This window comes from Cygnus atratus, chromosome 3 (assembly GCF_013377495.2).
Source record: "Cygnus atratus isolate AKBS03 ecotype Queensland, Australia chromosome 3, CAtr_DNAZoo_HiC_assembly, whole genome shotgun sequence".
Lineage (NCBI taxonomy): Eukaryota > Metazoa > Chordata > Aves > Anseriformes > Anatidae > Cygnus > Cygnus atratus.
This window is the reverse complement of record NC_066364.1, coordinates 6,100,671-6,128,531: the sequence shown is the minus strand read 5'-3', so window position 1 is coordinate 6,128,531 and position 27,861 is coordinate 6,100,671. Positions and strand designations below refer to the sequence as shown.

Below are 27,861 nucleotides of genomic sequence, written 5' to 3'. Positions count from 1 at the left end.
CTGCGCTTCTGAAATGTGCTAGCCAACACGTCTCACATTTAATGCAGGTCTCAGTTCTGTGTACAGTGTATGCCTACAGGAAATGGATTAGTTATGTATATAGTTATATTAAAAGAAGTAAAACTGGGAACTACCAAGATGGTTACCTTTCATCACCTTAATCCCTCTCTGTATTGTATTTCACCCCACGTTTGTCTACAGACTGTAGTTCTAAGCACTAGATTGTACTAAATCCTGCCAGATGCTTCAGGTGGCAGCTTTTTGCTGCTGTACGGGAGCTGAGCGGTTGCAGCTTGAAAACCATGATACACATTTGTTTGTGTTTGTGGAATTTACTGAATGACAGGAATTAAAGGGTAGGCAACTACAAAATATTCTCAGTCTTTGGTTAGGTTTAGTAAAATATTTGGTTTCCAGATGGGCAACCATATTTTCCTATTGGTAGTGGTGTGGAGGGAAAGCAACTCCTTTTTATTCAGGTGGAAACATCATGTTGCACATGAATAGTTCGGGAACTTGTCTTCATTTCTTAAGAAAATGCAGGGCATTTTCATTACTTCCAGTTAAAATAACTGAAGTTGAATATTGAAAGAGAAGCATTTTTCTGTATTTTTCTATTTTTCCCCTCAGTTTTATCCATGACAAATCTCCATGATCAGTTTTTGCTGATTTACTCAGCTTGCTGAGTAGCTTTTTTAATCAATTACTTTTAGCATTTTGATGCACTTTATATAGTGGAGATGAAGAAAAACATGAAGACATTTCATAAAACCATAAAAGCTGACGAAGCGACTAACAGCTGTTAAAATTTATTAGACTCTCAGCTTCTAGTGCCTATTTCATCTGAAGAATAGGTTGTATATGGAGACTATAAACAAAATGAAGCTCCTAACCGCACAGTTTCTCAGACTGTCTATGGAATGATATCCCTGAGGCTGTGTGGTGGGGTGATACAGAGCAGTGTGGTGTCACTGCCTTCTCTACTTTAGTCACTAGAGCCTCCGCTGTATAAAAGCTTAAAGCCTGGTTGCTGGGCTTCCTATGGGTGCTTAGTTTCAGAGGTAAACAAGGATGTTGAAATGATGCCAGATTTTAAAGGCAAACAAAACTGTTTTCCTTGGAGCAGTTGCTTTGGGCGAATAGAACATCAATATTTTTAGGCCGTCAGGTATTCTAATGGAATTTCTAACTGTGGAGTTGGAGGACAAACCAGACAAAGCTTTATAAAAGGAACTGAAAGGCCAAAATTCAGGGTTTTGGAACATCTGAATCAGTAATAATTGTTTAGGCCCTGCAGCAGGTAAGTTGAAAAATGTCTGTTGACAATGGCAATGCCTGGTATTTTTAACAATGAAAATCTGTTTATAACATGAAAGTTGAGTGTCTGGTGCAAAATAATTTTGTATTGTTTGTCCAGTTTCTCGTGGAAAAGTGTCTGTCTTATGCAGAGTCAAATTTGTTGGTGTCTTGGCTTTAAATAGGTCTGTTGTACAGTATTAGTAGCAAAGAAAAATCTGGGTGAAGGCAAATGACCAATAATACAGTGAGGTAATCACAGAATCAAGGTAACTGAGCAGCAACTGGTTTTGTGGAGGTCTCCTTCAAGGACATGTTGACTTGTATAAAAAAAAAACATGCAATGATCCAAGGCTTCTGCCAGTCCTCTATCTTCTGAAATGTTTTTTTTTTTCTGTTTTCTTCCTGTACCTTAAATAGAATAGAGATACTGCTATAGCTGCACATATCAACAGTTAAAATGAAACTGAAATGAAGTAAGTTTCACATGATGAACTAACTCTATGTGCACATAAAATACAGCTACATTTTCTGTGCAACTTCTTGTCCTCCACAATCATCTCTGTGATCTTCTTGGACATCCAAAGGTGACCATCCGAATGCTGGAGGAGAACAATGCCATACTGAATAGCCTTGTTCGTCCTTTTGAACCAACCCATACCCCAAAATTGTGGAGAGCTGAAGGTGCTTGGACTTGTTTTTCACAGTCTCTTCCTGCCATACACCTCCATCAGTGTTAATGGCTCTAGGAATAACTGGTGCAGGATCTTGTGGCTCTCATTCTTGTAGAGAGCATGGATCCAAAGTAGAAAAGTACCCTGCATAGAGACTTCCTAAGATTTGAAAGCTACGTAAAGGTCTTTGCCTCGCGTTGTTCAGTGTAAAATCAGTAGTGAATAAAACATTACAGTTTGGGAACTGCAAAGAGAAGAGGCGCTGATGACTTAAGAAAAACATGGGACTGGAAATGTCATTAGAAAGTTTAATTGGTGGTGTTTTCATCCAAGTATTCAGTGCAGTCAGGAGTGAGAATGAAGTGGTATGATTTTATTGTGATTTTAGTGTAATATGTCTGTAAACTGTAAACAATCTTCCTCCCAGAGCCCACAGTGTAGCTGTGATAATGTATTGGACTGCATATTGCAAAGCTGTGGGAATGTTAGAGCTGTCATAAATGGTGTTTTTTTGGAAAACCAGTGTCCTGAACGGCCAGGAATACTCATGAGTTTTGCAGTGTGTGCAGTCAAGTGCAAAGGGCCCTTACACTTTAGATGCTAAGATCCCTCTGTTCCTACTGACATTAAAAAGCATCATTTACCATCATCCAGTTTGGGTCCAGCAGTTTCCAGCAACTGTGCGTGTTTTGTTTTATTCCATTGTCTTGCCCCTCTTATGGCTGGAAGAAGATACTTTAAAGCAAGCAAAGACATCTCAGTTTGCTTAGGTTATCAAGAAATATTTGTAGGTTCTTGCTTAGACCGTGTAAGTACCTTCACAGAGAGACAATAAAACTGAAGGACTCGGTAACGAAAGCGTGAAATTGTAGTGGGAGCCAGCTGGAGATGACTTCCTGAGAAACTCCAGTGGAAGCAGAGTGCTGTTCCTAAGCAGGTCTAATAATTAGTGGAGCTACTCGTAGAACTGATGGATGGGGCATCTCCTGAAGCTTCCCGTACTATGGCAGTACGATGGCATGTCTAGAAGACGTGCAAATTAGTGGCTTAAATAAAGGGGCACCCAGGTAAAATTCTTCTTGTACTGGGAATTTTTATTAGTGTAATGTTGCTTTTTGCCTTTAATTATTAATCTATCAGAAAATGGGAGATATGGTGTTGAGGGGTCTGATGTTGTTCTTACTGTTCCTTCTTCACATCATTCCCTTCTGCTCTGGAGGTGATGGATAACTGACTTTAGCAGTGCAGGAATTTCTGTATAAGCTGGTCTTCAGCTTGACATTTTCAAATAAGCCAAAGCTGGAGGTGGTTATTTCTGTTAGGACTACAAGGTGAGCAGATACAGTTTCAGTAGTAGCTTCAGTGGTCTGATTTTAACATGCTATTCTAAGTCTGTCAGAGATATAGTTTATCCCTGGGATAAAATGAAGGTGGTCTGAGCAAACAGCTTAAATACTAAGAAATGTCTGTGTGTGTTTGGGTTTTTGAACTGAGCTTTCTGTATCTCTGCAGAGTGAATCTAGGTTCCTAACGTGAGTTTTGATGCCCACTTTTAGGCTCCTAAATGTAGGTGAATTCCAAGCTTGCTGTCTAAAAGACTGCTGTTTTAGGGAGCTCAGGTGACTGAGGATTTGCAGTACTAAAGACCGTCACCAGAATATACTTCATCTTCTGACATCATTCATTCTACCATTGCATTATAGAAGGAATCAGCAATGAACTTATTCTAGATGCTGAACAACAGACAAGTAAGCTTAGCAAAACCAAAGTTTCTAAAAATGAGACCTGCTAGATTTTACTGGTTGGCAGTGAGTTGTGCCTTATGTATGCTAACTGAAAGTTATGATCAGAATCATGTTAATGCTGTTTCTTCTTTTAAAAAGAATAAAGCTAGAGTGAAAAAGACAAAAGAAATTCAGTCATAAAGTGAAAAATAAAAAAAAAACAAAGCTTGAAAACAAATACTGTTGTTGCTCACGTTCTCCATCCTTATATGAGCTTTGCTGCTTATGGTTTATGTGGTTATTTCTATTTTTGCAAAGCAAGTGACCAGTGTTATCGGGTGGCTCACTGATGACACACATAGTGAGTGGTAAGTGACAATTTGAATTACGGAACTAAAAGCAGAAATTATTGCTATGCTAAGTATCAACGTTAATTTAACGCCCTCTAGATTTGGGACCAAAGGAATTTGGGGGAAGGATGAAATTGGTGATCTCTCGTCTTTGTAATCTTCCATTCTGGTGGTTGTGGGGCTGGGACGGGTGCCCGGAGGGCTTCATTTTTCAATAGAGAATGGAGTGCAACGTGCTGAGATTTTTTCTGCTCTCTTGCCTCTGCAGAGTGCAGAATCATTTGCCTCATACGCCCTCCTTCCTCTCACTTCCCTGCAGGAGAGAGGTCCCTTTTCACTGCTGCTCTGCCCTACTCCTTTGCTGGAGATGAAGACCTTTTTGGCTGGGGACCGGAGGGAGCAGCGCGCAGGAGAGCACACCACAACGCTAGAGGTGTCCTAGCTCACAGTGCAGGCACCTCAGTTTCAATCACCTTTGTAATCAGGTAACTTCTGAATTGTGGCACTAAAATTCTTTCTATCTTCCCTGCAGATGAAATGTAAGGGTTGTAAACCAGCAGCGGGTTCATATAATGTGATTTGAAACACACGTGGTTTTCACCTGTGTAAATTCTGGCTGGTGTCTGTGCTCCCTGTGGGACATTATCACTGGCACAAGAGTGAAGTCTGGGACCTTGGAGCTGCATGGTATTTTCCTTTGCTCTTGGTGGGGACGCAGGGAAAAAGAGAATGTGGCTAGCTCATGTTTTTGACTAATGAAATCAACACCAACTCTCTTTTTTTTTTTAATATAATACTCGTATGTTACTCTTTTATTATATATTTTACCTGTGATATTTTATACCCTCCAGCAGGTGCTGCTGCATCCTGCTAATGTCTTTGTGGAGGAAAAAAAAAAAGTCGTTCATTGTAATACCACACAACTGTCCTTTGCTCTTTGTTTTGCTCCTAAGGAGTTATGAGTGTGTCCTTATCCGTTTCTTCCTCAAGTGATTTTCCATCACGACTGATTAAGGAGGGAATTTTTATGATCCCAGAATATTTAACCCTGAAAGTGCCCTGTGTGAGAAAGCTTTGAAAATCAGTAGGAGTCACTTATCGAGGCCATGCTTAGAAGACTTTGACCAGATACAGATGGAAATACAAGTGGATTTCTATAAAATGTGAAGAAATATGAGTGCTTTCTTAAAAGCAAAAAATATTTATTGAAATAAAAGTTATAAGTTCCTAGTAAGTTCTTTGATTTTTCCTAGCTTTCTTTCACTTCACATCTCTTTACTATAGTGACAAATTGTAGACTGTACCGAAAACAAAAGATGCAGGAAAAATTGTAGATTTAGGAACTGGAACAGTTTTCTGGGGCAGCGCTTTCTAAGCTCTGAGCTAAACATGGAGAAGAGTGCTACAACCTCAAAGGTCCGTAAGGTTATTATTAAAATAAAGCTTTTGCCTCACTGACAACTTTGAGGAGCTGTTTTCCTTCTTTGCTGTTTGTCTTTCCTTGAGTTACAACTTGAATTTTGCATGCTAATGCTGGGTTAAAAGCATCTGCTCTAAGAATCAGTAAGAAAAGCAGAAGAGGCTGGAGGTATAATTCTGTTTAATTCTTTAAGTCAGTGTTTAGAGAGCCCCAAATTGTTGGAAGACTCATATGACACAGCAGGTTTCTGGTTTTCCGTAAAGTTTCTCTCTCTGACAATGCTGTTGTATGTCTGCCATCCGTAAAGGGATGACTGTAGGTTTAGTGGCAGATCTTTCAGAGTCTGTCATTTAGGTATTTACTCCCTTGCTGCTATGCAGGAGGTCCCACAGCTTGCGCCTCTGTGCAGTTCTTTGCTCTGGATTTCTCTTTCATCTGCTGCACGATTTCACTAATTCCACTGTCACTGGGACTTTCATATTTCAGATAAGGGAACTGGATTTGTCCAGGAAAGTGCTCTTGGGCCTCTAGCTTCCTGTAGGGAGCTGTGCAGAAAGAGAATCCCGTAAAATCCCAATTCAGACTACATTTAGACAGAGGTGTTTTTTTTTGTTTTGTTTTGTTTTTTGTCCCTAATAATACTGAATTTATTTTGTCCCTAATAATACTGAATTTATTTTCACTTGATAGGAAAAATCCTTCAACAAAACCAGAATTTAACTTCTGTTTTACTTAAAGCACCAGTTTCTGGATATAAATCATTCTACAGGCATCTCATAGTAGAAAAGTTAAGTCTGTAAGTTTGATTAATGAACTAAATGTCATGACAGCAGTAATTTGAGCAGTAATTTAAATTCATTATTTTTACATTTTTATTGGTAGCCTAATAGCTGACTTTTAATGCTGGGAGTTTGCAATATGGATTACACAGCACACACTTCAGAATCATTTAGGTCTCGTGCACTCGTGAGCGACAAGATCTCATCGATCTCTGATGCTTGCATCTTTCTATGGTATTTCTGGTTCCATATAGAGAATTCAAATTCTGCTGTAGTGGTTTTCCTCACTGTTAAGTGATTAAACATGGATGTGAGTATGATTTTGGTGCTTTCCAGATTATCTAAGAGCCTTGGAAGGTGAATCCAAGTTTAATAAGCTGAATTATTGGTTTGCTTTTGATATTTAACTTTATTAGCAATCTAAAAAGTTCAATGTAAGAATAATGACAGTAAACTACAGTTGTAAATCTCAGGCAAGGCAGCAGCTGTTACTCTACCACGTGAAACAACATGCATTCCCCTGGTTGTTCTGGCTGGAGATAGCTGGAATCACGATCTTTCTCTTTAACCTCTCTTCTGGTTACTTTTAGAAATCCAACATAGCTGTGACAGTTGCATCTCAGGAAGTTTTAAGGATTTTAAGTGAACCCTAACCTCAACATGATGGGTCAAGAGAATGACCCCCGCCCCCCACTTTAGGTTTTTTTTTTTTGGCTCAAACCCATAAGATTAAACATAGTTAAATTCAACGTATTTTCTTAGTAATCTGCATAATCAAGAGGCAGTAAGCATATAGATAAGAAATCTTTAGATAGTAAGATCTGAAGCTCTCATAATTCTGGTAAATTCAGATCTAGGTCTTTCAGAGGTCAGATCATCCTGTCCCAAAGCTGGTTGTATTCATCTGCTGAAGATTCTGTGGAGATTTGTGAGTGTCTCCATTCTTTAGAGAAAAAAAAAAGGTGGATAACTAGATTGCAAAAGTCAAGTGGAACTAACCCAACTTTGGAAACTTGGGTCTATGTTTTATAAATACGGAGATATGCAAGGTAAATGTGATTAGAAGTAATAACTTACTAAACTGTAAGTGTACATGATAATAGTTAACACTCAGTGCTTTGTTTTCCTAGACTTCAAGGCTCTCAAGTCTTTTACAGTTTGGGCCATAGTTTACAGATGAGAGGGTGAAGGTGATAAAAAAAAAAAAAAAAAAAAAAGGACCTGGTTCAAGGTCCTAAAGTGAACCCGTGGCAAAACTGGAAAGTGTTAAAGTATGTTGCATGTTTCTTCTGGATAGAGCATTTTATGATTTAAAAGAAAAATTGTTTTATTTATAATGATCATTCATGATTTGTTGATGATATTGATGATGTTTTAAGTAACCACCGAAATGTTGCAGATTGCTCATATTGTTGAGGCAATTTTGCCTTGCTTTTCCTTGACGCTAGGCTTTAGTGTGTTGAGAAGATGAGGAAATGAGTGAAGTCTGCATTTCTACCTCCTTACACAAGTGAAATACTACGTATTTTTTATCATAGTTTTCTAATATTGTTAGGTGCTTCAGCTTTCTTTTCACTCTACTTGGCCAGGAGATAAGAGGAACAACAAAAAGTGATTCTAAAGCCTAAGATATAGTTACCAGCAGTCAGATCAAGAAAGGGGTTAAAAGTGAGACAACCGTATCATTTACTTCAGCGGAAGTGTAGTTGTCGATTTAAAGGTCTTAGTAAATTATTGTTGGAGATCTGTCATGTGTAGCAGAGCATTCAAAAAGCATACCACAGACTCTGCTTCCTCCTAAAGAGCGTTTATCTGTCAACATCTCACTTTAGTTGTAGTCTTTTAAGGTACCAGAAGGCAGGTAAACTCACCAGCCAGCAGTCATGGAAAATCAGATCTCTACCAGCATTGATCAAAATGTTAATGACACCAGTATCTTTGAGATTCCAGACTATGAGGAAGACAAAGGGGATCATCTTTACAATCATGTCCCTGAAGATCCAGCTTCTCCTTCTTCCACCACTACTGACCCCGAGATGATGGATTGTAGTCAGGAGAGCCCAGAAAACAGCCGCAGTAATTCTGTGGCTTCTCAGCATGAGGCTGATGGGGAGATTGGATCTTCCTCTGAACACAGTGCTGAAGATGACCACCCGTACCAGGGGATGGATCCGATGAGCCCAGATCAGGAAGATAAAGATGTGGAGGACAGAACATTTGAGAACAACATTTTTTGTCCTCCGGGCTTCCAGTTGCGTCGGAGCCAGAGCACTTCTTCCAACTCTCCAACTTCCCTCAAGTTCCCCCATAGCAGTAACTTGAGAGAAACTGACAACTTTGAGGAAGATTATGAGATTTTCTTGTTTGTAAAGGTAAGAGCTTGGATGCTTTTCAGAGTACACTAGCTTTAAACCCCAAATCAGTCTGTGTGTTCTCCAAATCAGTAAAATACGGCTACCCACAGCTTTGTTCCCAAGTCTGCTGCCTGCGTGCTGCAGGAGGCCAAGCCAGTCTTCTGTCTCTTACATCTTAAGACACAGGAAGAAAATACTTGTGTGGAGGTACTTGGGATTTCTGCAGCTCAACCGAAAGTATGAGTATGCTGGCAGTATTCTGGTTGTGGCAGCAATTCATTTATTCTGTAAGATCTCCCTGCCGTTACAGCTAGACTACTACTTGAACTGGTTCAGTTAATCTGGTTTAACTGTTCCCCTGTTTTGCTATCTAGTAGCTCAAATGTCATAGTTATTAATGCTATAGATAAAACAAAATATATAGTTTAAATAAGGGCAATAAAATATCCTGAGGTGCTCATCCCTGAAAGATGTCAGTCTTTTATTTCTTTCAATATTTACGTTTACATATTTTTGTGATTCGAGAAATGTTTTCAGGGTTCTTCATTTATGGCAGATTTAAAGACCAAGATGCAACACGCTCAAGCTAACTTGTCCGTAGCTGGAAATGACTAATGGAGAGCCAATAGCCTAAAGAGATACTTCTTTGGATTGTTTTAATGAAATTGATGGATGTTTTTCTCTCCCAATAGTCTTATTATTTAAAGCAGTTTACAAGTACAATCAACTACAGAAATATTGCTCTGGAATATCAAGTGATTGTATAACGTGACCTCCAGCCTTATCTAGACTACCTCTAATAAATGCTTTTATAACTTTGAAAACATTCAGAGGTGCAGATTCAGCACTTACACTGATTAGTCTCTGTCAGAGTTCCCCAGTACAAGAGGGACATGGAGCTGCTGGAGCGAGTCTGGGGGTGGGGTGGAGTGGGGGTGGGGGGGCACCAAGGTGCTACAATTTTCCTCTTTTCCTGGGAAAAATATTTTCCTTTGTTAAAATTCTCTTGCTCTCAGTCATGCTGTTTTTCTTTTTAATAGTTAGGTTCTTTATGTACTGGAAGACAGATATCAAATTTCCTTTATTTTTTTTTCTTTCCTAAACTAAGCAAATACAGTTCCTCCAGCCTGCCTTCAAGCATGAGTTGTGATTTTGAGGCTTTGAGTGGATAGGTGTGGTGTGGGGTTTTTTGTTTGTTTGACCTCTTCTAGGCTCTCTCCAGTTAATCTATATATTCCCTCAGTTCTGGTTTTCAGGTACAAGTAGTGTATTTAGTGGTGCCAAGTAAATCCTACAAAAAGTGCCTCTTTAATTCATCATTTGCCCAAATCTCTAGTCAGGATGCTTCATCTGCTATACTTTAGCATATTTATTTATCCTTAAACATTTAGGATGACAAAGTTCATCTTCCAGCCCTGGAGTTTCCCCAGACAAGGTTTCTGTAACGACCTAGACCATGCAGTACTTGCCTGTTTGCACGTAGCTGTAACGCAGCGCTATCGCACGGATTGTCTGCCATTTGACTTTGAGAGCATTAGGTTTCTCTTAGGGATGTGACCTGACCCACCAGTGAAAACAGCGTGTTTTTGAAGGCAGAGAGTTACTCTGGTGTAAATACGGGGTGAAGGATACTATCACCAGTGCTTTTGCGCTCACACAGACAATACTGCTCCATCTGTAACACACCTGCACCACGCCATGCAGACATAACGTGGCTTTGTGCCTACCTTGTAGACCCTGCCATGGACAGGAGACTGGTAAGCAATTAGGTTTTAACGTGTAATCCTAGTAGGCATGCAACCTTTATTTCTGAGGAGAAACACCGTGTTGCGGGTCTTTTCATAGCTTGATTTACACTTACCTAAATTGTTCTGCCCGTACGTGTGAAAAGCTGGCGAGTGGCGGTTCTGTTACAGATAACATCCAGCTCCCCGCCTATCAGTCATGAACAGAACGTGTGCTCTAACAGCAGTTCGCTTAATCTTTTGGATACAAGGGGTAAAAGTTGTTGCTCCTGACCTCTGCCAAACCCCCGCCTTGCTTGTGCACCCTTTCGGCCGGTGGAAATGACCGTGAGCCAACGTGCGGCCGCCCCTCCTGGGCCGCCTTCGGCAGCGACCGCGGCGGGGTACAGCCCAGTAACGTAGCAACAGCTTCAAAATAGGGACCCGCATTGTCTGGGAAATGTTACTGCGCAGTGATTGCGGCCAGAGCAAACACAAAGCACATATGTAGGTCATATTAAGAGAAAATTAAAAAGGGATTTATTTACTAGTTTCTTTTTGGTGTTTTTTTTTTTTTTTTGACTCCCTTTTTGGTGTTCAGAAAATAAAGGTTGTTATCCAAGCCCCTCTTGTTCTTTTATTTTGAAACATTTTGTCCTTCGTTACATTTTAGGAGAGGAAAATGATTGGATTTGTGGATTGATTACTTTTTTGCTCATACGATCCCTGACAACTAGCATTGCAGTCAGCTGTTAAATGGCTTCTGTCCAGTATAGAGTAGTTCGTATTATTTTTAATTGTTTATTGCAGAAACAATACCCGAAAAGCAACTCTACTGAGACTGATGTTCTACAAGGACAAAGTAATAGATAGTCCCAGCAGAGCAGTTGGTAACAATATATGTAAAAAAAGCTGCTTTTCCTCCCTGCTCTTTGTTTTCTTTAGATACAAAGGATTGGCTTTGGCTTACCTAACCTAACTTCAGGTGTCTGTAAGCTGTTAACTGTGTCTCAGCAGGGTGCCTAGGCTCCTTTTGCAACAAAAAGCTAACTTAAATAGTGCAGTGGGATGTTCTTTCCTGTGGCCAGGTGTAGGCACCAGCTGCAGGGTAATGTTAGTTGTTCTGCAGACTCCATTAGTTGTATCAAGTAGTGCCCTAATTCAGTTTGCAGTTTTGGATGTCTTTTCCCTCCTGAGCTCCAGCTGCCTCTGCAGAAGGCCGTGAGTGTCCCACACATCCTTTCTCATATCTGTTTATGGATTTCTCAGCTCTCCTAAGGCCTCTCAGGCGGTGCTGGATACTAAGATTGAGGCAGCTGAATCAAGCCATAGACTCCTCTGAACGCAGCGGGGTGGCCACCTGAAGTTAAGGAAGCTGAATGCCACCAGTTTAAATACAAAGCTTGGATGACCAGTTAGACTAGAAGCTTATTCTGGTAGTAGGTATCGTTAGGTATTTCTCACTCTAATCAGTCTGGAAAAAAAACTCCACACTGGTTTTTTTTTCAGGCTATTTAATTTTCCTCTTTTTCTTTCAATGTCTGTACATAGCAACAGTTGAAGTGCAACGGCGAACAAACATCGTGATGTTGGACAGTTCACTGGACAGTGTAAGGGATAAAACCTCAGACATCTTAGCCTCTTTCCAAGATGGAGAACCAGCACTCTTTTTTAACTTTAGTCAACTCTTATCCTTTTTATTTATTTATTTTAACAGCAACCCCCATACATGTTTATTTCAACTATCTTTGTTTTATAGTTACTTTTTATTTTAGACACCAGCATAGAAGAGAAAAGCCGAATGAGTTTACTAGGTTTGCTATCTTAGGTACCAGTTCAAATGTAGCTGAAGATTTTAGTCATGAACAGAAAATCTGTTTTGTGTCTTTGGATCATAAGAGCCTGCATCAGAGGGGAAATTTCCACTGTACCTGTATTTACTGGTTCTTTCAGAAATATTTTCAATGTCATCTTATACACTCTCATAGCTAGAAAGGTACACCTGAATATGTCTCTATATCAGTGTTATTTTTTTAAAAATACTTACAAGTGCTTAATGGCAAATGTTACAAACCCGTATGAAGCTATCTTCTATGGGGGAAGAAAAAAGGAAGAGGCATGTGTCTCATGAGTCATTGACGTGTTATCTGCAGGTATGGGTTTCTTATTTAGACCTCCAGGTATCCTATCAATGAGTGATACAACTGTGGTTGACATTTTAATGTTGGTACAATTCTGATAATGTTGCCAAACACTGGTGAGCTTCATGAAGATATAACAGCACAATTAGAAATAGATGAGAAGTAAATTGCTTAGTGCGTAGGTCTGGTTTCAATATAGGCAAACAGTGTTTGAAAGCAGAATTTTGATTTGCAAGTTAATTGATTTTCTGTTGCAGCTTCCATGCAGTCACCTCCAAGCAGTCCACAAGTGTTAATGAAATAAAACTCAAGAACACATATTCTCAGAAAAAAATATCATTTCCCTGCTTGCTTATATGTATAAAAATATGGGGTACAGAAAGGAGAAAATCTTTGCACAATCACCAACATGATTTTTTTTGGTTCCTGGTAATCTGAAGAAAATTTCATGTATCTGGAGGTGACCTTTTGGGATACAAAATTGAGTCCTTTTGTGTCACAGGCAGCCTCATCACATAATATATAACTCATAAACAGATCAAGGTCCGTCTGCAAGCCGAGTGCCCATTATTACTCATTTTGGAAGGCTGTTTCAGAATGTCACTGCTCTGGTGGCTTGACACCTTACTCTAATTTCCAAATGACATTTATTCATGTGCAGCTAATGCATCCTTGTTCTTGTGCCAGCATGGCCTAATAGCATTCCTTCTTTCATTGGGCACTTCTTTTGTCAGTTTAGGCTTAGACTTCCTCAGGTGTTTTTGGGCTAAACAAGCCAATCATTTATTATTATTTTTTGGACAGCCACTTCTGCCAGTCATAGCAATTCCCTTCTGCATGTATCTTCTTTCCACAAAGGTGCCTCTTTTCACAGCTGCATCCTGTGTCAGGTTGCTTCTACTTTTATAACTAGACTAAACAAGAAGCAAAAAAAGATTATTTTAATAACTTCCTTGTTTAAGGTATCTACCATCATTTAAGTAAATACATCATTCAATTTAAGTGAAATGTCCAGATGTAAACACATTAGAGTCAGTCAGAAGAAGCCTCATTAATTTCTTGGTGCCTTTCACAGTTTTTCACTTACCCTGACACCTGTTTTCCTTCCAGCAGCAATATATATATTTTTTTTCTAACATCTTCATGATGTTTCCTAGTCTGCCTACAGAGCAGTAACAGAGCCTAATTTTCACTTTCCCGTTGGTGTACTCACAGGTACTGGTCCTGAACTTTGACTTCATCAGGTTCCAAGGGCTTCTCTCTGGATCCTTAATTAAAATCCTAATGCAGTTGTTTCCTTGTCTGCATTACTGCTTTTTAGGAAATCTTAGCATCTGTGTGTAGAAGCTCAGAGCTTTATCCCTGTAGCTTGAGGACTGTCTGGGAAGAAAACAGAAGGAGTAGAAGCTTATACACAAATATATATGTATTTAATCTCTCTTCTGATTTCTGCCCACCTGCATTTATGCTATTCTTGGATTTATTTTAAAATGTATTTGAAAAAAATTTGTAAGTTGCTCTTTCTGAGGTGTTGGACACGATTTGGGATTCAGATGCTCTGGCAGGTAGGAGACCTGTGCCCTGTGCAACAGCAGCTTGGGGGTCAGGCAGGGTGCCCTGGGCACTTCACATGTCCCTAGGGGCTGGGTTTCCATGCTACAATCCCACCAACACAGCCCCAAATCACTGCAAAGTCACATTTCCATGGAAAGATCTAATCAAATATATCAGGGAAATATCAGATGCCAACAAGGTGTGATACGCCCAGGCACCCGCCTTTCTTCTCTTTCCGTGGCGATGGGTTTGTCAGTACCCAACAAGCAGTTTCTAGTTACACAGCGCATAGTTCCTAAATGACATAACAAAGAACACCTTAGTAAAACAAAAGGACAAAAACGCAGGGGCTGATTTATTCATCCATGTATCATTCCGCAGGACCGCATTCCGCGCTGGGCTTTGCGAGGCAAACTAAATTCTTTCTGTTTTCACCAAATGCAGGCAGGGAGCGTCTCTGTTGACTCAGCAGCTGCCTCCTGGTCCTAACTACTCATTTACTTCGGCGTGCGTCGCCTTGAGTTAACGAGACCACGTAGCCACCAGCACAAGTTGGGAGCAGCAAAATCACGGTCATCGGGCTCCTCCCTGTGAGACTGCGGAGAATGAAGTTTGGACCGGAGCAGGGTTTCTTTGAGGCATCGGGCGCTGATTGGCCCTGGGCCCCGCAGCTGATAACAGCTAAAAATAGCAGAGTATAAAAGCAGAGCCCGCAGCAGGGCTGCCCTGGCCTTTCTTCTGCGGCTGCTGGCCAGGGAGAGCTGGTGCTCCTTGAGTCCGGGCACACAGGTCGCCCAAGAGCATTCTCTGCTGCTTAATTCCCCTTAACAATTAACTCGTCAAATAAAGGCGCATGCTGGGCTGCGTGACTCAGAGGGGAAGGAACCAAGTTCTAATTTTAAAACAAAAAAAAACATACCAAAGGACGGGTTTTCCAAGCACAGCGGGACAGGTGGGCCAGTGGTAGGGCTTTGGGAGTGTTCTGGCAGCGCACCCGTACCTCTGTGTGCAGGAATGTTGTATGCACACACATACCTGCATAGGGAATGTTCTCTAACTAGGGGATTCTGGGTACCTGGATGTGTTTTTATTAGATTTTTATTTGGCACTAGTGGCATTGAGGAGTTCAGGAGTCTGTTCTCAGCCTGGCTGCTGACCGGGGGGGAAATCAGGTCACATTCTTCCATTTCTGTTCCCTTTCAAGCTTCATCTCTATTTCTTTTTAAATGTAGACAGTGGGACTGGGAACAGTGACTTCAGCAGCTGATGGCGTTGCAAGAGAAACCTTTGGATGTCTGAAGCACTGTGCATAAATAAAGGAGGCAGATACCTGTGTGAAAAAACTACCCTTCCATAGTCTGGCAAAAGCTATATGGAATTGAAAACGTTGTAATCAGGGAAAGCACTAGGGAGACTTAAAAATAGGTGGCAGTATCAGCCCTATCAATAATAAATCATTCTCTCCTGGATTAATTCCAGTTGCTATGAGTCCTCCTTGGTGATTTTATGAAGCTTTGCACTATGGAGTTTGTATGGGTGGATTCCTGCTCAGTGTAACTATAGGGTGCTTTTTTTTTTCCTCATCTATAATAGGTTTATAATATCTTGCAACCTCTACAGATGACCTGGCCAACTTGTCTTCAGTTTTGATCTGATACACTTAATTATCTGAAAAGGTCACATAACTGCCTAGTCATTTTCCCTAAGAACATTCAATTACCTTTTAATTTATGTTTTAATTGAGAGATCACTCATAGCAAACAAGGTAATTGCAGAGGATGCTGGTTTGATAATTCTGTAGAATAAAGTCTTTCTTTTGTGCTCAGGAAACCCAGCATGAGTAGTGCTGGTAGAAACTCCCATATGGTCCAGATACAGAACTGAGAGGAGTCACTCTTGGCAGCACACCTGACTTCCCCTTTCTGAACTCTTTGCCTTTCTTCTTTGAAGGATGTTTTTCAGTGTTAACCTGAATCCAAAAGAGAACCTGAGAGTCTCTTACAGCTGCCTTCCTCTGCAGGGGGGTTTAGGATTTCTCACAACATCACAAAATGCCTTTATGTGTATTTATGTCTGGCATCCAACTCTCACTTGCTGCTTGGCTAGGTATGGATGGAAATTGCTAATAACGAGTAAAGGGCTCCATATATCATTGGCATTTTTCTAACTAATGTAGGTCTCCCAGGAAAAGCTAGTCCATTTTCTACAGAGTTATATCGTAATTGTCACCAAGGTCAGAGCAGTGAGACTGGAATATCACAGCCAGCACCCACAGGCCCACATGTTCCTTATAAAAGTGATACCTGCCATACGCATTGTGGAAATCTTGAGATTTAGGTAAAACATAAAAAATTTTTGGAAAATCTTCCATTTGAGATGAAAAATCTTTCCTCTTTCAAGTTGGTCTACCCGGTATTCCTAATTCTGGCAGATTTAAATGAGACCCCATCACTGTTCAGACTGTGCTCAGAGCTGAATTTCCCACTAAGATTTACCTTCAGACTTAAGCTAAGCTTGTTAAAAATTGTCGCCACCTTCCTTCACCTAGGGATGTGATCTCAGAAGTCCTCATAACCCGTGCGTGGTGCTAATTGTCACCAGTGAAATCTAATAACTTGTGAGTGTCGCTGCTGAAGAGGGGTTCACATTGTGCTCAGCTAACCTCATTGCTCTGATCCATGCTGTTGTCTGAGTTAACAGGGCTGTGAAAGGGGTCTCTAAGCAAAGAAAAAATAAAATGAGATCTAACAATGTCAAGACATTCAGCCTTCATGTAGAAGAAAGAAAAGACCAAACCACCCTTCATTTAATAACAGCTTGAGGTGATGCACTAAGGAAAGTGAGCTTGATCACTGGCAAACTTTATGGAAACTTTAGCACAGAAGTACCCAAAGGTGAAATGAAAAATGAATGAGCATTTTCTAAGGAGAATGGAAGGGTTACACAGTCCACTGGAGGCTCAAGGTCAGCCAGCAGCATTTAACCTAGGCGCACAGCACTGCCATCAACGCGATGTTGACCGCTGCTATTTCACAGTGATCACAGATGGATATATTGGAGGGGCCAACAACCAGAAGCCCCTTTCTTAAGCCAAATAGTGCACATGCCATGGAGGATGCTGTAATGTGCTGTGCAGATGCGTGCCCGTAACCTGCTGTGCAGGTTGGTTACGGCTTGATTTGGCACAGCTAAAAGTGAACTGCTGCCAGCACTTGAACCCCAAGGGAACTGGTTTGAGTCACGAGTAATTTCAAACTGAGTTGCTGAGGCTTCATCTTTTAGAAATAATGCGCATCGATACGGAGCATAATTTCTGCAGTTAGCCAAATTGCTCGCTAAACGGCAGAGTGAAACACAAATGCATCCAAGGAAATCAGCAGCAATTGCGCCTTCGTGGGGCCTTGTTTACTGGGAGCAACTGAAACCTAGGCTGAGATCTGCGTGGCATGAACATCCAATTTCAAACCTTTTCTATGTATATTCAATAATCAGGGTGGGAGCAGCGCATTGTGTGCTGGTCCTTTTGGGGGGATTTCATCCTAGTTGCATGTACATGCATCAAATTATAATCAATTTAGATTTATTTCATAAGGAGAATTGCACCAAGAAATGAACAGAAATAATCTAAACAGGGACTTGCACTAAGAACACCTGTAAATTAAGATAGAGATATGTGTTATTTGCTCTGTTGCAGAGTTTTAAGTAAAATCACGTGGTTTTAGTTCTATGACAGCAGTGAGTCAACAACAGTGGGTACATCACATTTACCTGGTGTTATTTTTCTTCATAGCACTTAACATTATGGAGGACTTATTTTGAAAAACAAGGGCTGAGGATATCCATATTCCTTTTTTCATCAGCTATGTTATTGATGTAAGCCACAAATCTGGACAATCTGTGATGCTCTCCATTTTATCCCCTGCAATAATGCTTTCCAGAGCTGTCTTGGTCCTGTATGGAAGAAATTTATGTTTTTTGATTGAATTGATGGCTTGGGGGATAATAGTAATTAAACAAACCTCTGTCCTCTAGAAACCTCTCTACCGAATGCAGCATTAGGAGATGATGTTGTACCTTTCAAGTGCCACTTCCCTGTGAATGGTCACCTGTGACTGTCTCGATGCAAGTGGAGAGATGATTATCCATAATGAAATCCTCCTTCACCCTGAACAGCAGTGGGTTTTTCTCCTGAAGCTGTTAATGCTTACTAACGTTACAGTGAGGTTTGATACTGCATCCATGTGAAAACGTAATTACACAGAAAAATCATGTCATGGAGCTCTCTGAGAAACTGCCATCTGAGCTGATGCTAGTGATCTCCCATTTTGTTAAGCAGCTCGGTTTTGTCCAGAGATCTTTAGACCTAAAATCATGCATTCTCACCGTATGGTGAAGGACAGCTGCTGTAGCTTGTGGCTACAACAGATTTATAATGTCTAGGGGATGGCTGTAGAGGGGAATATCTAAAAAAATGCCATTTAAGGGGAATGCAAAGTTTTCCTGGCCCAAATTTTGCCACCTCATCCATTTCTTGGGACATACAGGCTGTGCTGCTGTTGTATGGCTGTCTTTTGTTCCATGCCCTTGAGTGTGGCGCAATTTAGAAGGAGGAACAAAATCACAGTTCCTCCTTGTTCCATCCAAACAACATGTTTGGAGGCAGTGTGCATCTCTGGAACCGGGGCTCACCAGAACCGGTGCTCACAGAGCCTTGCTCTGAGGCTCAGAAGTGCTTTGTACATCCTTGCATGCCTTGTGCCTCTGGGGAGGTGAACAGTCTGACCCCAAATGTCTGAGACAAATCTCTTTTGATTTTTCTGAAGATCAAGCAAGAGCTAGATAGAGACGTTGTAATTCAAGTGAAAATTAAAGCTATTCAATTAATCCCTTTTATTTTTGGCTTCACAGTTTCTCACACGTTCGCTTGTTAAATAAATGCTATGTCAAAGATACCAGCATGCAATAAATGCAGTTGCAAATTACTGTAATTCAGAACTGTCCCCAGAAGCTATATTTTCATAACCTGTTCACACATGCTGGATTAGTACCTGCACTCGCTGCTTGGTTGGTTTCCTTTTAGGCAATTAAACAGTTAAATAATTCCCAGGTGAAAATCGTAGCTCCCAATACCATTTACTACAGCTGCACCAAGATTTTGGTTCTTTTGTTACTCCATGGTGGAAGTTTATTCCCAACATAAAAAAAAAAAAAGAAATCAAAAAAATCATGTTTCTGCCTTCCAGGAAATGTTCCCTGTCATACAAGACTTGCAATTCCTTGCCCTAACAAGACGAAATGGGCAGCAGCACCACGTGCACACCGCGGGATGTGCTCTGTGCACTGATCCTTCTTGGTAGCTCAGCGGCCTGTTGGAGAGCTCCACGATAGAATTACATGCTGGATGCCTGGCCTCTGATTCACCCCCTCGGGACAAATCTTTGCTGGAAGTGAGGCTTGGATCAGGCCTGTGAAAGCTGATAGTGGTAGAGTGCACCTACAATAGCGGTCTTACGTGGAGATGTGACGGTTCCTTTTCTGTAGCTGGCCTCTTCTTTTATTAATGGCACGACGTGCTCATATTCATTTATATGTCTCATAAACCTCAAACAATAATGACTTGGCTTATGAAGAGTTCATAATTCAGTATCTAATGTTCTTGTAGGTAACTCAAAGCCTCTGCTACTTCTGACTTGCGAGAAAATGATAGGCCAAACTAAGCGACTCATTCTTCACAGCGAAATGAGAGTGTACTAATTATTTATCAGTATCTTACCCCTCATTTGACTGAAGAAAGAGCTGATTTTCGTACCACAAAATAGAGCCAAGTGGACAATAACAACCATTATAGTCAAAAAGGTTCCACCCAGATGTAAGTGATAAGTCAGTTTTAGATGACAGCAAAGCAGAAAATGCATGAATAGATTCCTGAAGTATTACATATATATATATAATATATAATATATATATATTTCCTCCTACTCACTGCCTCCTACAATGGTTACCTTAAATCAAGCTTTTAGGATCTATTAAAAAAACCACACCTCAGCACTTATATGAACAAAGACTCTGTTTTGTTCGGATCTGAGCACCTTCTTTAAGGAACTAAGTCCTGTTTTCTCCACCATAACTCTCAGGAGTGGGAAAGTGTTAAGTGTTTCACAGAATGTAGCTGTAATAACTAAAGACAATGCTCTACAGCAGGTCCTATGCTACACAGTCCCGATAATCCTGTTCCCTGATATGTATCTTTGCATTCACTCCCATTTAATTAAATGGCCTATAATCAAAGAGGCTTGCTTTTAAGCTTTCATTTTGTCATGAACATTCAGGATGATGCTTTCTATTAGCAATAATAAACCCGAGCTGAAGCGGGGAGCCTCTTCTTAGGATTCCAGAGGGAGATTTTTGAAAATCGGTGTTTTTTTGAGGTGGGCTGGATTATTCTCTCTGTGGCCCACCAGCAGCATGAAGCTGATGGGGCCTGACCCATTCCTACAGTACCTTAAATCTGGGATGAAATGAAAACAGCTTCAGGTTTTCTTATCTTTCCCTGGACTGCATAGTTTCCTTTCTACTTTGCTGAGCTTCAGTATAAAAATCCTGATTTTATAGACTAATTACAATGCGTGACTAAACCCAGACAGTAATTGGGAAGGAAGGATTTAAATGTTTTGATATGTTGAGTCTCTGCAGAAATTGCTGCATCTGTAGCGGAACTTCCAGAGGTGCACGGCACGCACATCGTCTGAAGTGGTAGATGACACGTGTGTAGAAATCAGGCACTAATTTCTGTTATTTAATAGTTACAGTGGGATTTGTCTGGCCATTGTAACGCCGTCCATCTGAGGTTGTTACCCTGGGCTCACTTTTTTACCAGTGGAAAAAAAGTAGGCACTTCTAGGGCACGTTTCTCCATTCTAAAATAGACATCTAAATAGGCCACACAAATCATCTTTGTAAGTGCAGGTACCTTGAATGCTGATTTTATTTAAACACTTTGTTTTCGCATTAGCAGTACTGTAGCTGGCAGTATTTTCTTCTTCCAGAGCTGATATATACTCTCCTGTGATATAAACTGTGCAAAGCACTTGCCAATATCCAAACAGTGTTTGCAGTGAGGCTGGAGCTACAGGTAACCTCAGTCAGGGAAACCCACTTGCCATCATTTTCAGGAGCCTTCAATAAAGGGAAATTGCATTGTTGCATGAGATGCTAAAGCAAAACAAGTTTCCAGCAAAATTTATAGCCACGTAGATGATAATATATTATTTATGGATGCATTTCAGAGATACGGTGACTATACTTACATATTTGGCTGACTTTTATAACTGTAATATATAATTGCAGTGCAATGATTCTTTTTGCTACACACAAGTATGCTTAGCCCATGTCCTTGGAAGTTTGCCTGTAGGCCTATGAATAATTATACTATAAATGTTTGGTAATTAATGTACTTAGTCCAAAAATTACATGTAAAAATTTGAAATCAAAGGAGTAATAACACTTAATTCTCTTATAGTTAACCTTCCAGTTATTTGAATGAGTGCTAATTAGATCTAAAAACCATAAGCGCACTTTTACACTAATTATGATGTTGATTATGTTGTAATTACAGTTGCAGCAGCGTAACGAGGTTGTTAACCATTTGAGTGCTTCGGGGAGTGCACGCAACAGCTGTTGATAGGCATTCCCAGAGAGTTTCCCCAAATTGCCGCAGAGATGTTGGCCACTGCTTTCCTGGACCTGTGTCAAGCGCCTGGAGGTCAGGGGAGGGAATCAGAGATTATCGCGACGGCTGGCAGCTGGGAGCACTTTTAGGAAAGCCGACTGTTTGATCATGTCAGAACAGTTCCCGACAGCCCTGTGGGTGCCAGAAGGGGAGGGTAAACCTGTGCCGCAGCCACATGAGGTCAGTTTTGCTCCTGCCATGCCTGGCTCGCCCAGCATGCGAGAGGGAGCTGCTGCGGTCCTGAAATTACGTTTTGTAATTAAAAAGTCATGTATTGGAATTAGAAGTCCTCCAAAGGGACTTTTTGAGGGCATGAAGGTGGCCGGTCCCTGCCAGCAGTGATGGCAAAGGCAAGGAGGTGGTGCCCGGCCCCTCTGCCCCTGGGCGCTGCCCTTCCCTGTGCCTTTTTGCCCTGTCAGTGCCCCGTGCCCCGTGCCACCTCTCGTTCAGGATTTGTGCCTGGTGACCTCTGAGTCACACCGGGGTGAGGGAAGGGAGCATAGGTGTGCCAGTTAGGAGGCTGAAGCCCTTTAAAGAAGTTTTCTTCCATGCTCCAGCGTGCCATCACACACCAGTCCCCACTCTGCAACCAGGGATGAGTCCAGCAATATTTGGCCCCAACTATTTAATTTTATTTTATTCTCCCAGGCCCTGTAGCTCTTCGTTGTCCTGCTTAACCCCGTTCCCACTATGCAGGGCTTTCCACCTGTGCAGAGCTCTGCCTTCCTGCACGCCCCTTGCACCAACACAGCATCCAGCCCACGGGGTGAAGAAATCAGGCTCCCTTCCCCTCTCCATCCTCAGCAGTAACAACATTAGGATTTCGAACAGCTGAGCAGCAGGACAAAACACCTTCAGAAGAGAAAGAAAACCACCCCCAGTGCTCAAAGCAAGGAGCCCAGCCTGCCGTGGAGCTTCCCTCTGCCCATCTCCCCAGTGCTCCCAGCTGCAGAATAAGGGAGGGAGCGACCGAAACGTGGAAAGCGGGAAGAGCAGAACTGTTTGCTCAGAGACTGATCCTGCTGTAGGTACCAGGAGCTTGTCTCCTCCCCTGTGAGTTAACCCCACCCTCTGTTTTTATGCTCTGGGCTATTTTGGGCAGGCAGCGAGAAGTGCAGCTCTGACAGATGAGGATTCTGTACCAGAGCACAGCAGCACTTGTTGCTCTGAAGAAGTACAGCCCTGCGGCAGGGACCGCTCCTCCGCTGCCTGCAATTTGCCTTTTATTTATTTATCCACCTGCAAACTTGCCTTCACCACCGGTTTCGAGTTTTATTGTTGCGAGTGATGTTTTAAAAGCTTGGCAGAGCTTTTTTTGGAAGGGAAACCCACCCGCTGTGGGGCTGAAACCTCCTTTTGCCACTTAATAGCGGGAGATCAGCTGGTGGCCTTGGGGGTGAAAAATGACAGACTCTGTTCGTGCTAATGGGGAAGGAAAGGACCCTGAAATCGAGCTCTTTGTCAAGGTAAGCTGCTCTGTGAACTGGACACTGGTGTGGCTCTCGGATCACCTCGGCTTCTATTTAATGACTGAACTTTAATTTTCTGGCGCTGAGCAGACGCGGTGCTGTGACAGCCTGTTATCTCCTGTAAACATGTTCATGCTGCTTTCTTCTTCGTGACATTAGAATTAGGTAATGTTGCAGGAGAGCCAGAGTTCCTTGATTTTATTGTTATTGCTCTCCTTGTGAGTTTGTCCTGTTATTCTTAGCCTGCTGCCTGCAACGTGCTGGGTCCCAACTTCGGAGTGCCAGGATTTTTGTTAGGAATCCTGACTTCCTTCTCCATTTTTGGGAATTAAAAGCGAAGAGCTGAGGGGTACCACAGTTTAGTACCTCGGCAGAGGCTGTCAAGTCTGAAGCACTGACAGCTCCGGAAACACAAAGGGTAGAGCTAAGCTGGCAGACTTCTGATTATATTTCCTGGACTCTTGGTTTCTAAAGCCCATTCTGATTTTTTTACAAGGGTGACTAATTAGGAAAACTGATCTAATGATTAAACACAGAAAAACAAGTGCACCCATTATATGGTAGGATTTTAGAGTACTTCAAACTGGGTACATCTGTTGGTCTTGGGCTAGGAAAATCTTTCCACTAAAGCCAGTGGCACAGTTCAGCCCCGTAACACAAACAACCTGAGTAATAGCAAACTTCACGCAAGCTGTCCCACTGGAGAGCTCAGATATTTTGACGTTCAGAGCATGTTTTAAAGCCTCTGCCCATGTCAATCCACCATGCCCATGTAAAACCCAGGTGTTTGGGCTCTCCGAGCCTAAACCATCGCTGGTTTGGATGGGATCATTATTAATATGTGGGAGTTATATGGGGCCCTTTGCAAACAGAGTACTAAATGATTGGGAAAGCAAATTCCAGCTCCTCCCTTCTGTCAAGCTGAGGGTACATAATTGCTTTGTACTCCCTGATGGATATTTTGGGCTATAAGTTGAAATGTCAGCCACATACCACAACGTATATACATCTTCCAAAAACAGTCATTTCAGGTGTGGCCTTTCTGACCGGGCCAGCACAGAGTTTTTTTTCCTTATCAGACAAAGATTTTACAAGAATTCCTGGCTTGTAACTGTACGGTACATCCCTCGTGAGGACCTTAATGTGTTAAAAAGGACCTGCCTGGGTCTGTACGTCCTGATACCTTTCCTCTGCAAGTTGTTTCTACCGAAGTGAGTTTAATGGAGAGATTTCTGTGCTAAAAAATAGGTTAGTGAGATTTTCTGGTGCTCTGTCTTCACAAATGTGTTCTGGAATGCAAACCTGTAACTAGCGGTTCATTTTAGCGCCCACCCTATTTTGCTGAGGCTGATATGGAGGTTTGTGATATACGGTAATTTGACTAGCATCAGCTGTGAAAGTCAAGGCCACTTTTCAGTGTGTGAAGCTCTGGACCCATAAGTGAGTGGCAAAATTTTTACTGTAGTCAGTGGAGCCATGCCATCACCTGAAGATTTATAACTCCTGAAAGAACATTTTTAGCAATGTGACTTCCTGCATAATGCATGTTACAGAACTGTATAGAGACTCACATAAAACTCATAATTTGCTGAGCTGCAGCAGAAGAATTAATTGGTATCTTCTTGGAGACTTTCCATTTGGGTTGAAAAATTGCAGTTCTTGAAGTTTTGGAAAGGTGCCATTAATTTAATTAAAAGTCTAACAAGTTGAATAGCAAAACACGTAACCAGAGTATTAAAACACACAGCTCAAAAGTGGAAAACTAAATAAGAAGATCCAAACAAGACAGGAGCTAAAAGCTGAAAAGTAGGAGTGTATAAGAGAAATATGAACAGGTGAAAACTTAGCTAGAGCATGAAATTTAAAAGGATAACTGGATAAAGGGATACTGCAGAGGAGGAGGAGGAGGCCCTTGTGCTGTTTTAAGTTTGGGAAGAAGAGCAGAAAGGCGGCAGTTTCCAGGTGAGTATAAGATGCTGGGACGGGTGGCAAATCTAAGCATCAAGGACCACACTCGAGGGAAGTACTAAGATCAGGCAGTGCTGGGGTCAGGTAGCATTTCATCGTTTGCTTTTGCAGAGCTGACATTTACTCGAGGGAAAGAGTTCGGCCATGCACCCTTGAACGAATCCGCAGCCAGAAAACGCAGAGATCAGTGAGACGACGTAAGACAGCGGGTATGGCCTGGAGAAAACTGAATCTTCTGCAAACACAAATAAACCAGAACAGGCTGTTGTTCACCAGCCAGCGAGCCTCTAATAAAAGCATTTGGTGTCTCAGGTTAAAAAAAGAGGTGTTACACAATTGCTCTATTTCCTTTTTCTATTTAACAAGCGGTAGAGCAGGAGCCGTAGAAAGACAAGCAGAGGGATGACTGTAAACAAGAGAGCCGTGCTGTAACCTAATGCAGGTCAGCTATCTCCCGAGCCATGCAGATAGGCTGGGCACCACCGCGGTGCTTCAGGACACGGGCATTTGAGCCGGGACGGCAGAGGCGGGTTAAACGGTTATCACACCTATTTGTTATCATCCCCATTGATTTTACACCTTTTTCTGTTTTCCTAACAGTGCCCTAACCTGGGTCTGGGAGATGGCTTGCTGTTAAGGAGTGTTCCTTTCTGTTCCTTTCCCCAAATCTGGGCTGGGGCACAGGAATGGGTAGATGGGGCTCCAGGCAGAGCGGGGAGATGCTGCTGGAGCTGAGTCCGCAGGTTGTGTAGGCAAGCCTGTGGCAAACACCGAAACTCTCCAGCAGCAAATCGCTCTCTGAACTTGTTTGACAAGGACTTGGAAGAGGCTGCTGGAAAATAAAAGGCTTGCTATATAGCAGCGAGGGATGCTGGCAGCAGCGGCGTTGGGGAAGTAAGCATCAGGAGGCAGTGCTTGCTCTGTGCTTAGCCCAGCTGGTTGTAACTCAGGTTAATTTTATTTCTTTGTATGCAGGAGAAGCAAAGTGCCTCTGTATAAATGACAGAAGGTATATTTAGCTTTTTTTGGCAGTCTTGCACCTGTACACCTGAATATAATGACTAAACTGAACTGGTGCTCTTTTGAGAGACGTGCAGCAATACTGACTATTAAATTGCATATGGGAGGAGCACAGAACTTTTATGGTTTCTTTTTGTTTGCTGTGTAACCAGGTGTTTGGATGTATGTTCCTTGCATTTCAGAGTTAGAGTGCTGCTTAATATCTGGAAAGTTACTTTGACGGCAGATTTGTCTTAAGTGTGGAAAACCAAACGTGATGCAAACAAGGCTCAGAAGTGGAACTGTCTGATTGCATTGCTCAGGACGAGCACAGTCTAGAGAGCAAACAAACCACAGAAATTGTCCAAAGTACATTTAATTAAATAAATCTTCCTGATTTAGAAATATCTATAATAAGATACATAACGATCCATATTTCTGATGATGAAAAGGCAGTAGTGTCATCATGGCAGTAGGAGGACAAGCAGTGAGCTGGCAGACAGTTATTTCTGCAGCCAGTCATTGCTGTGGCATTGGGGTGGATATTCTGGATACGCTCATCGGACGAGGTTTGCAAGAGCTTTTGCTGAAAAGCTGCAAGGCTTTACTTCACAGAGCCTTCAGCTGCAGTCATGCCCAACACCCATCTACTGGAAATGTGGATGTGCTTTGAAAAGCACAGAGGGAGACCTGTTAGAGACCTTGAACTCGCTGACTCATCCGTTGACCGGATGCTAATTGAAGGCATAAAGTCATAAACCACGCCAAATGCTCTCAACCTGTCCCACCCATTAGGAGCAGAGAGCGTTGTGCATGACCAGCCATGGCGAAGGTGTCCTTGCAGCGCCTCAGGGATACGGCAGCAGCCAAGGTAAGGCTCAAGGCCTAACAGCGGTGATATAATTGTAAGAACTCCTCCAGACACTGTTGCTAGAGGCTTATCATAAAGAAAAGAGGTTAGTTTCGGTGTGGCCGTGGTCTGCTGGAGGAGCAAGCAGACATGCTGGGAGCCTACGAGCCATTTGTCACCTCCAAACGTTTCATTCTGAGGAGCTTGAGGTGTCTATTAGGAGTATGCTTAAAAGCACTGACAAGATTCAGCCAGGGACGAGCCCTACTGTTTTTAATTATCTCTACCATAGGGTGATTTCAGACTAACCCTGGTCAGGATTTTGGTGAGCTGTTGTAATGGAGCCCTAAAGGAAGATGCAGATAAAAAGGTTACTCTCAGTACAACCAGTCCCCATTATTAAAGCTTTTTGTGTTTTTAAGCTGATAGAGTCATTGAGATAAGAAAACTGGTTTTAGTTTCAAATTTTGGGGCTTCTCAAAGCCAGCAATGGCCTTGCAAACTGGGAGAGAGAGCTTGATGGGTTCCTTTTAACCTATTATAACAATACAAGCTCTGTAATTTATTTGATTCATAGACTGCCCTCTAGAAACATTCTGACGATGACTAGGAATCCCAACCAGATCTGGAAGGCACAAAGTTCATTTCTGTTTCTTAAGACGCCTGGATATTTTACCAGCTGCTGTGAACTCAGCTTTTGTCTTCCATAAAAAAATCATTTCTATCTTTAGCGGAACTTTCTAGGTAAAGAGGAAATAGTAAAGAAAGAAAACTACCAGGAAGAATAGTGATACTGAAACATCTGGTTCAGCCTGTCTGGCAGTCCAAGG

The 27,861-nt window shown here is 41.8% G+C and overlaps 1 protein-coding gene across 1 annotated transcript in view; it reads left to right on the top strand.

Annotated features, from left to right (window-relative positions):
• The first annotated feature begins 8,126 nt into the window (after positions 1 to 8,126).
• CLIC5 (chloride intracellular channel 5) overlaps positions 8,127 to 27,861 on the top strand; it is a 66,628-nt gene continuing 46,893 nt past the window's right edge. Inside the window, exon 1 of the mRNA XM_035560210.2 lies at positions 8,127 to 8,615. Within this exon, the coding sequence (XP_035416103.1) occupies positions 8,127 to 8,615 (489 nt within the window). The remainder of the gene's footprint in view (positions 8,616 to 27,861) is intronic.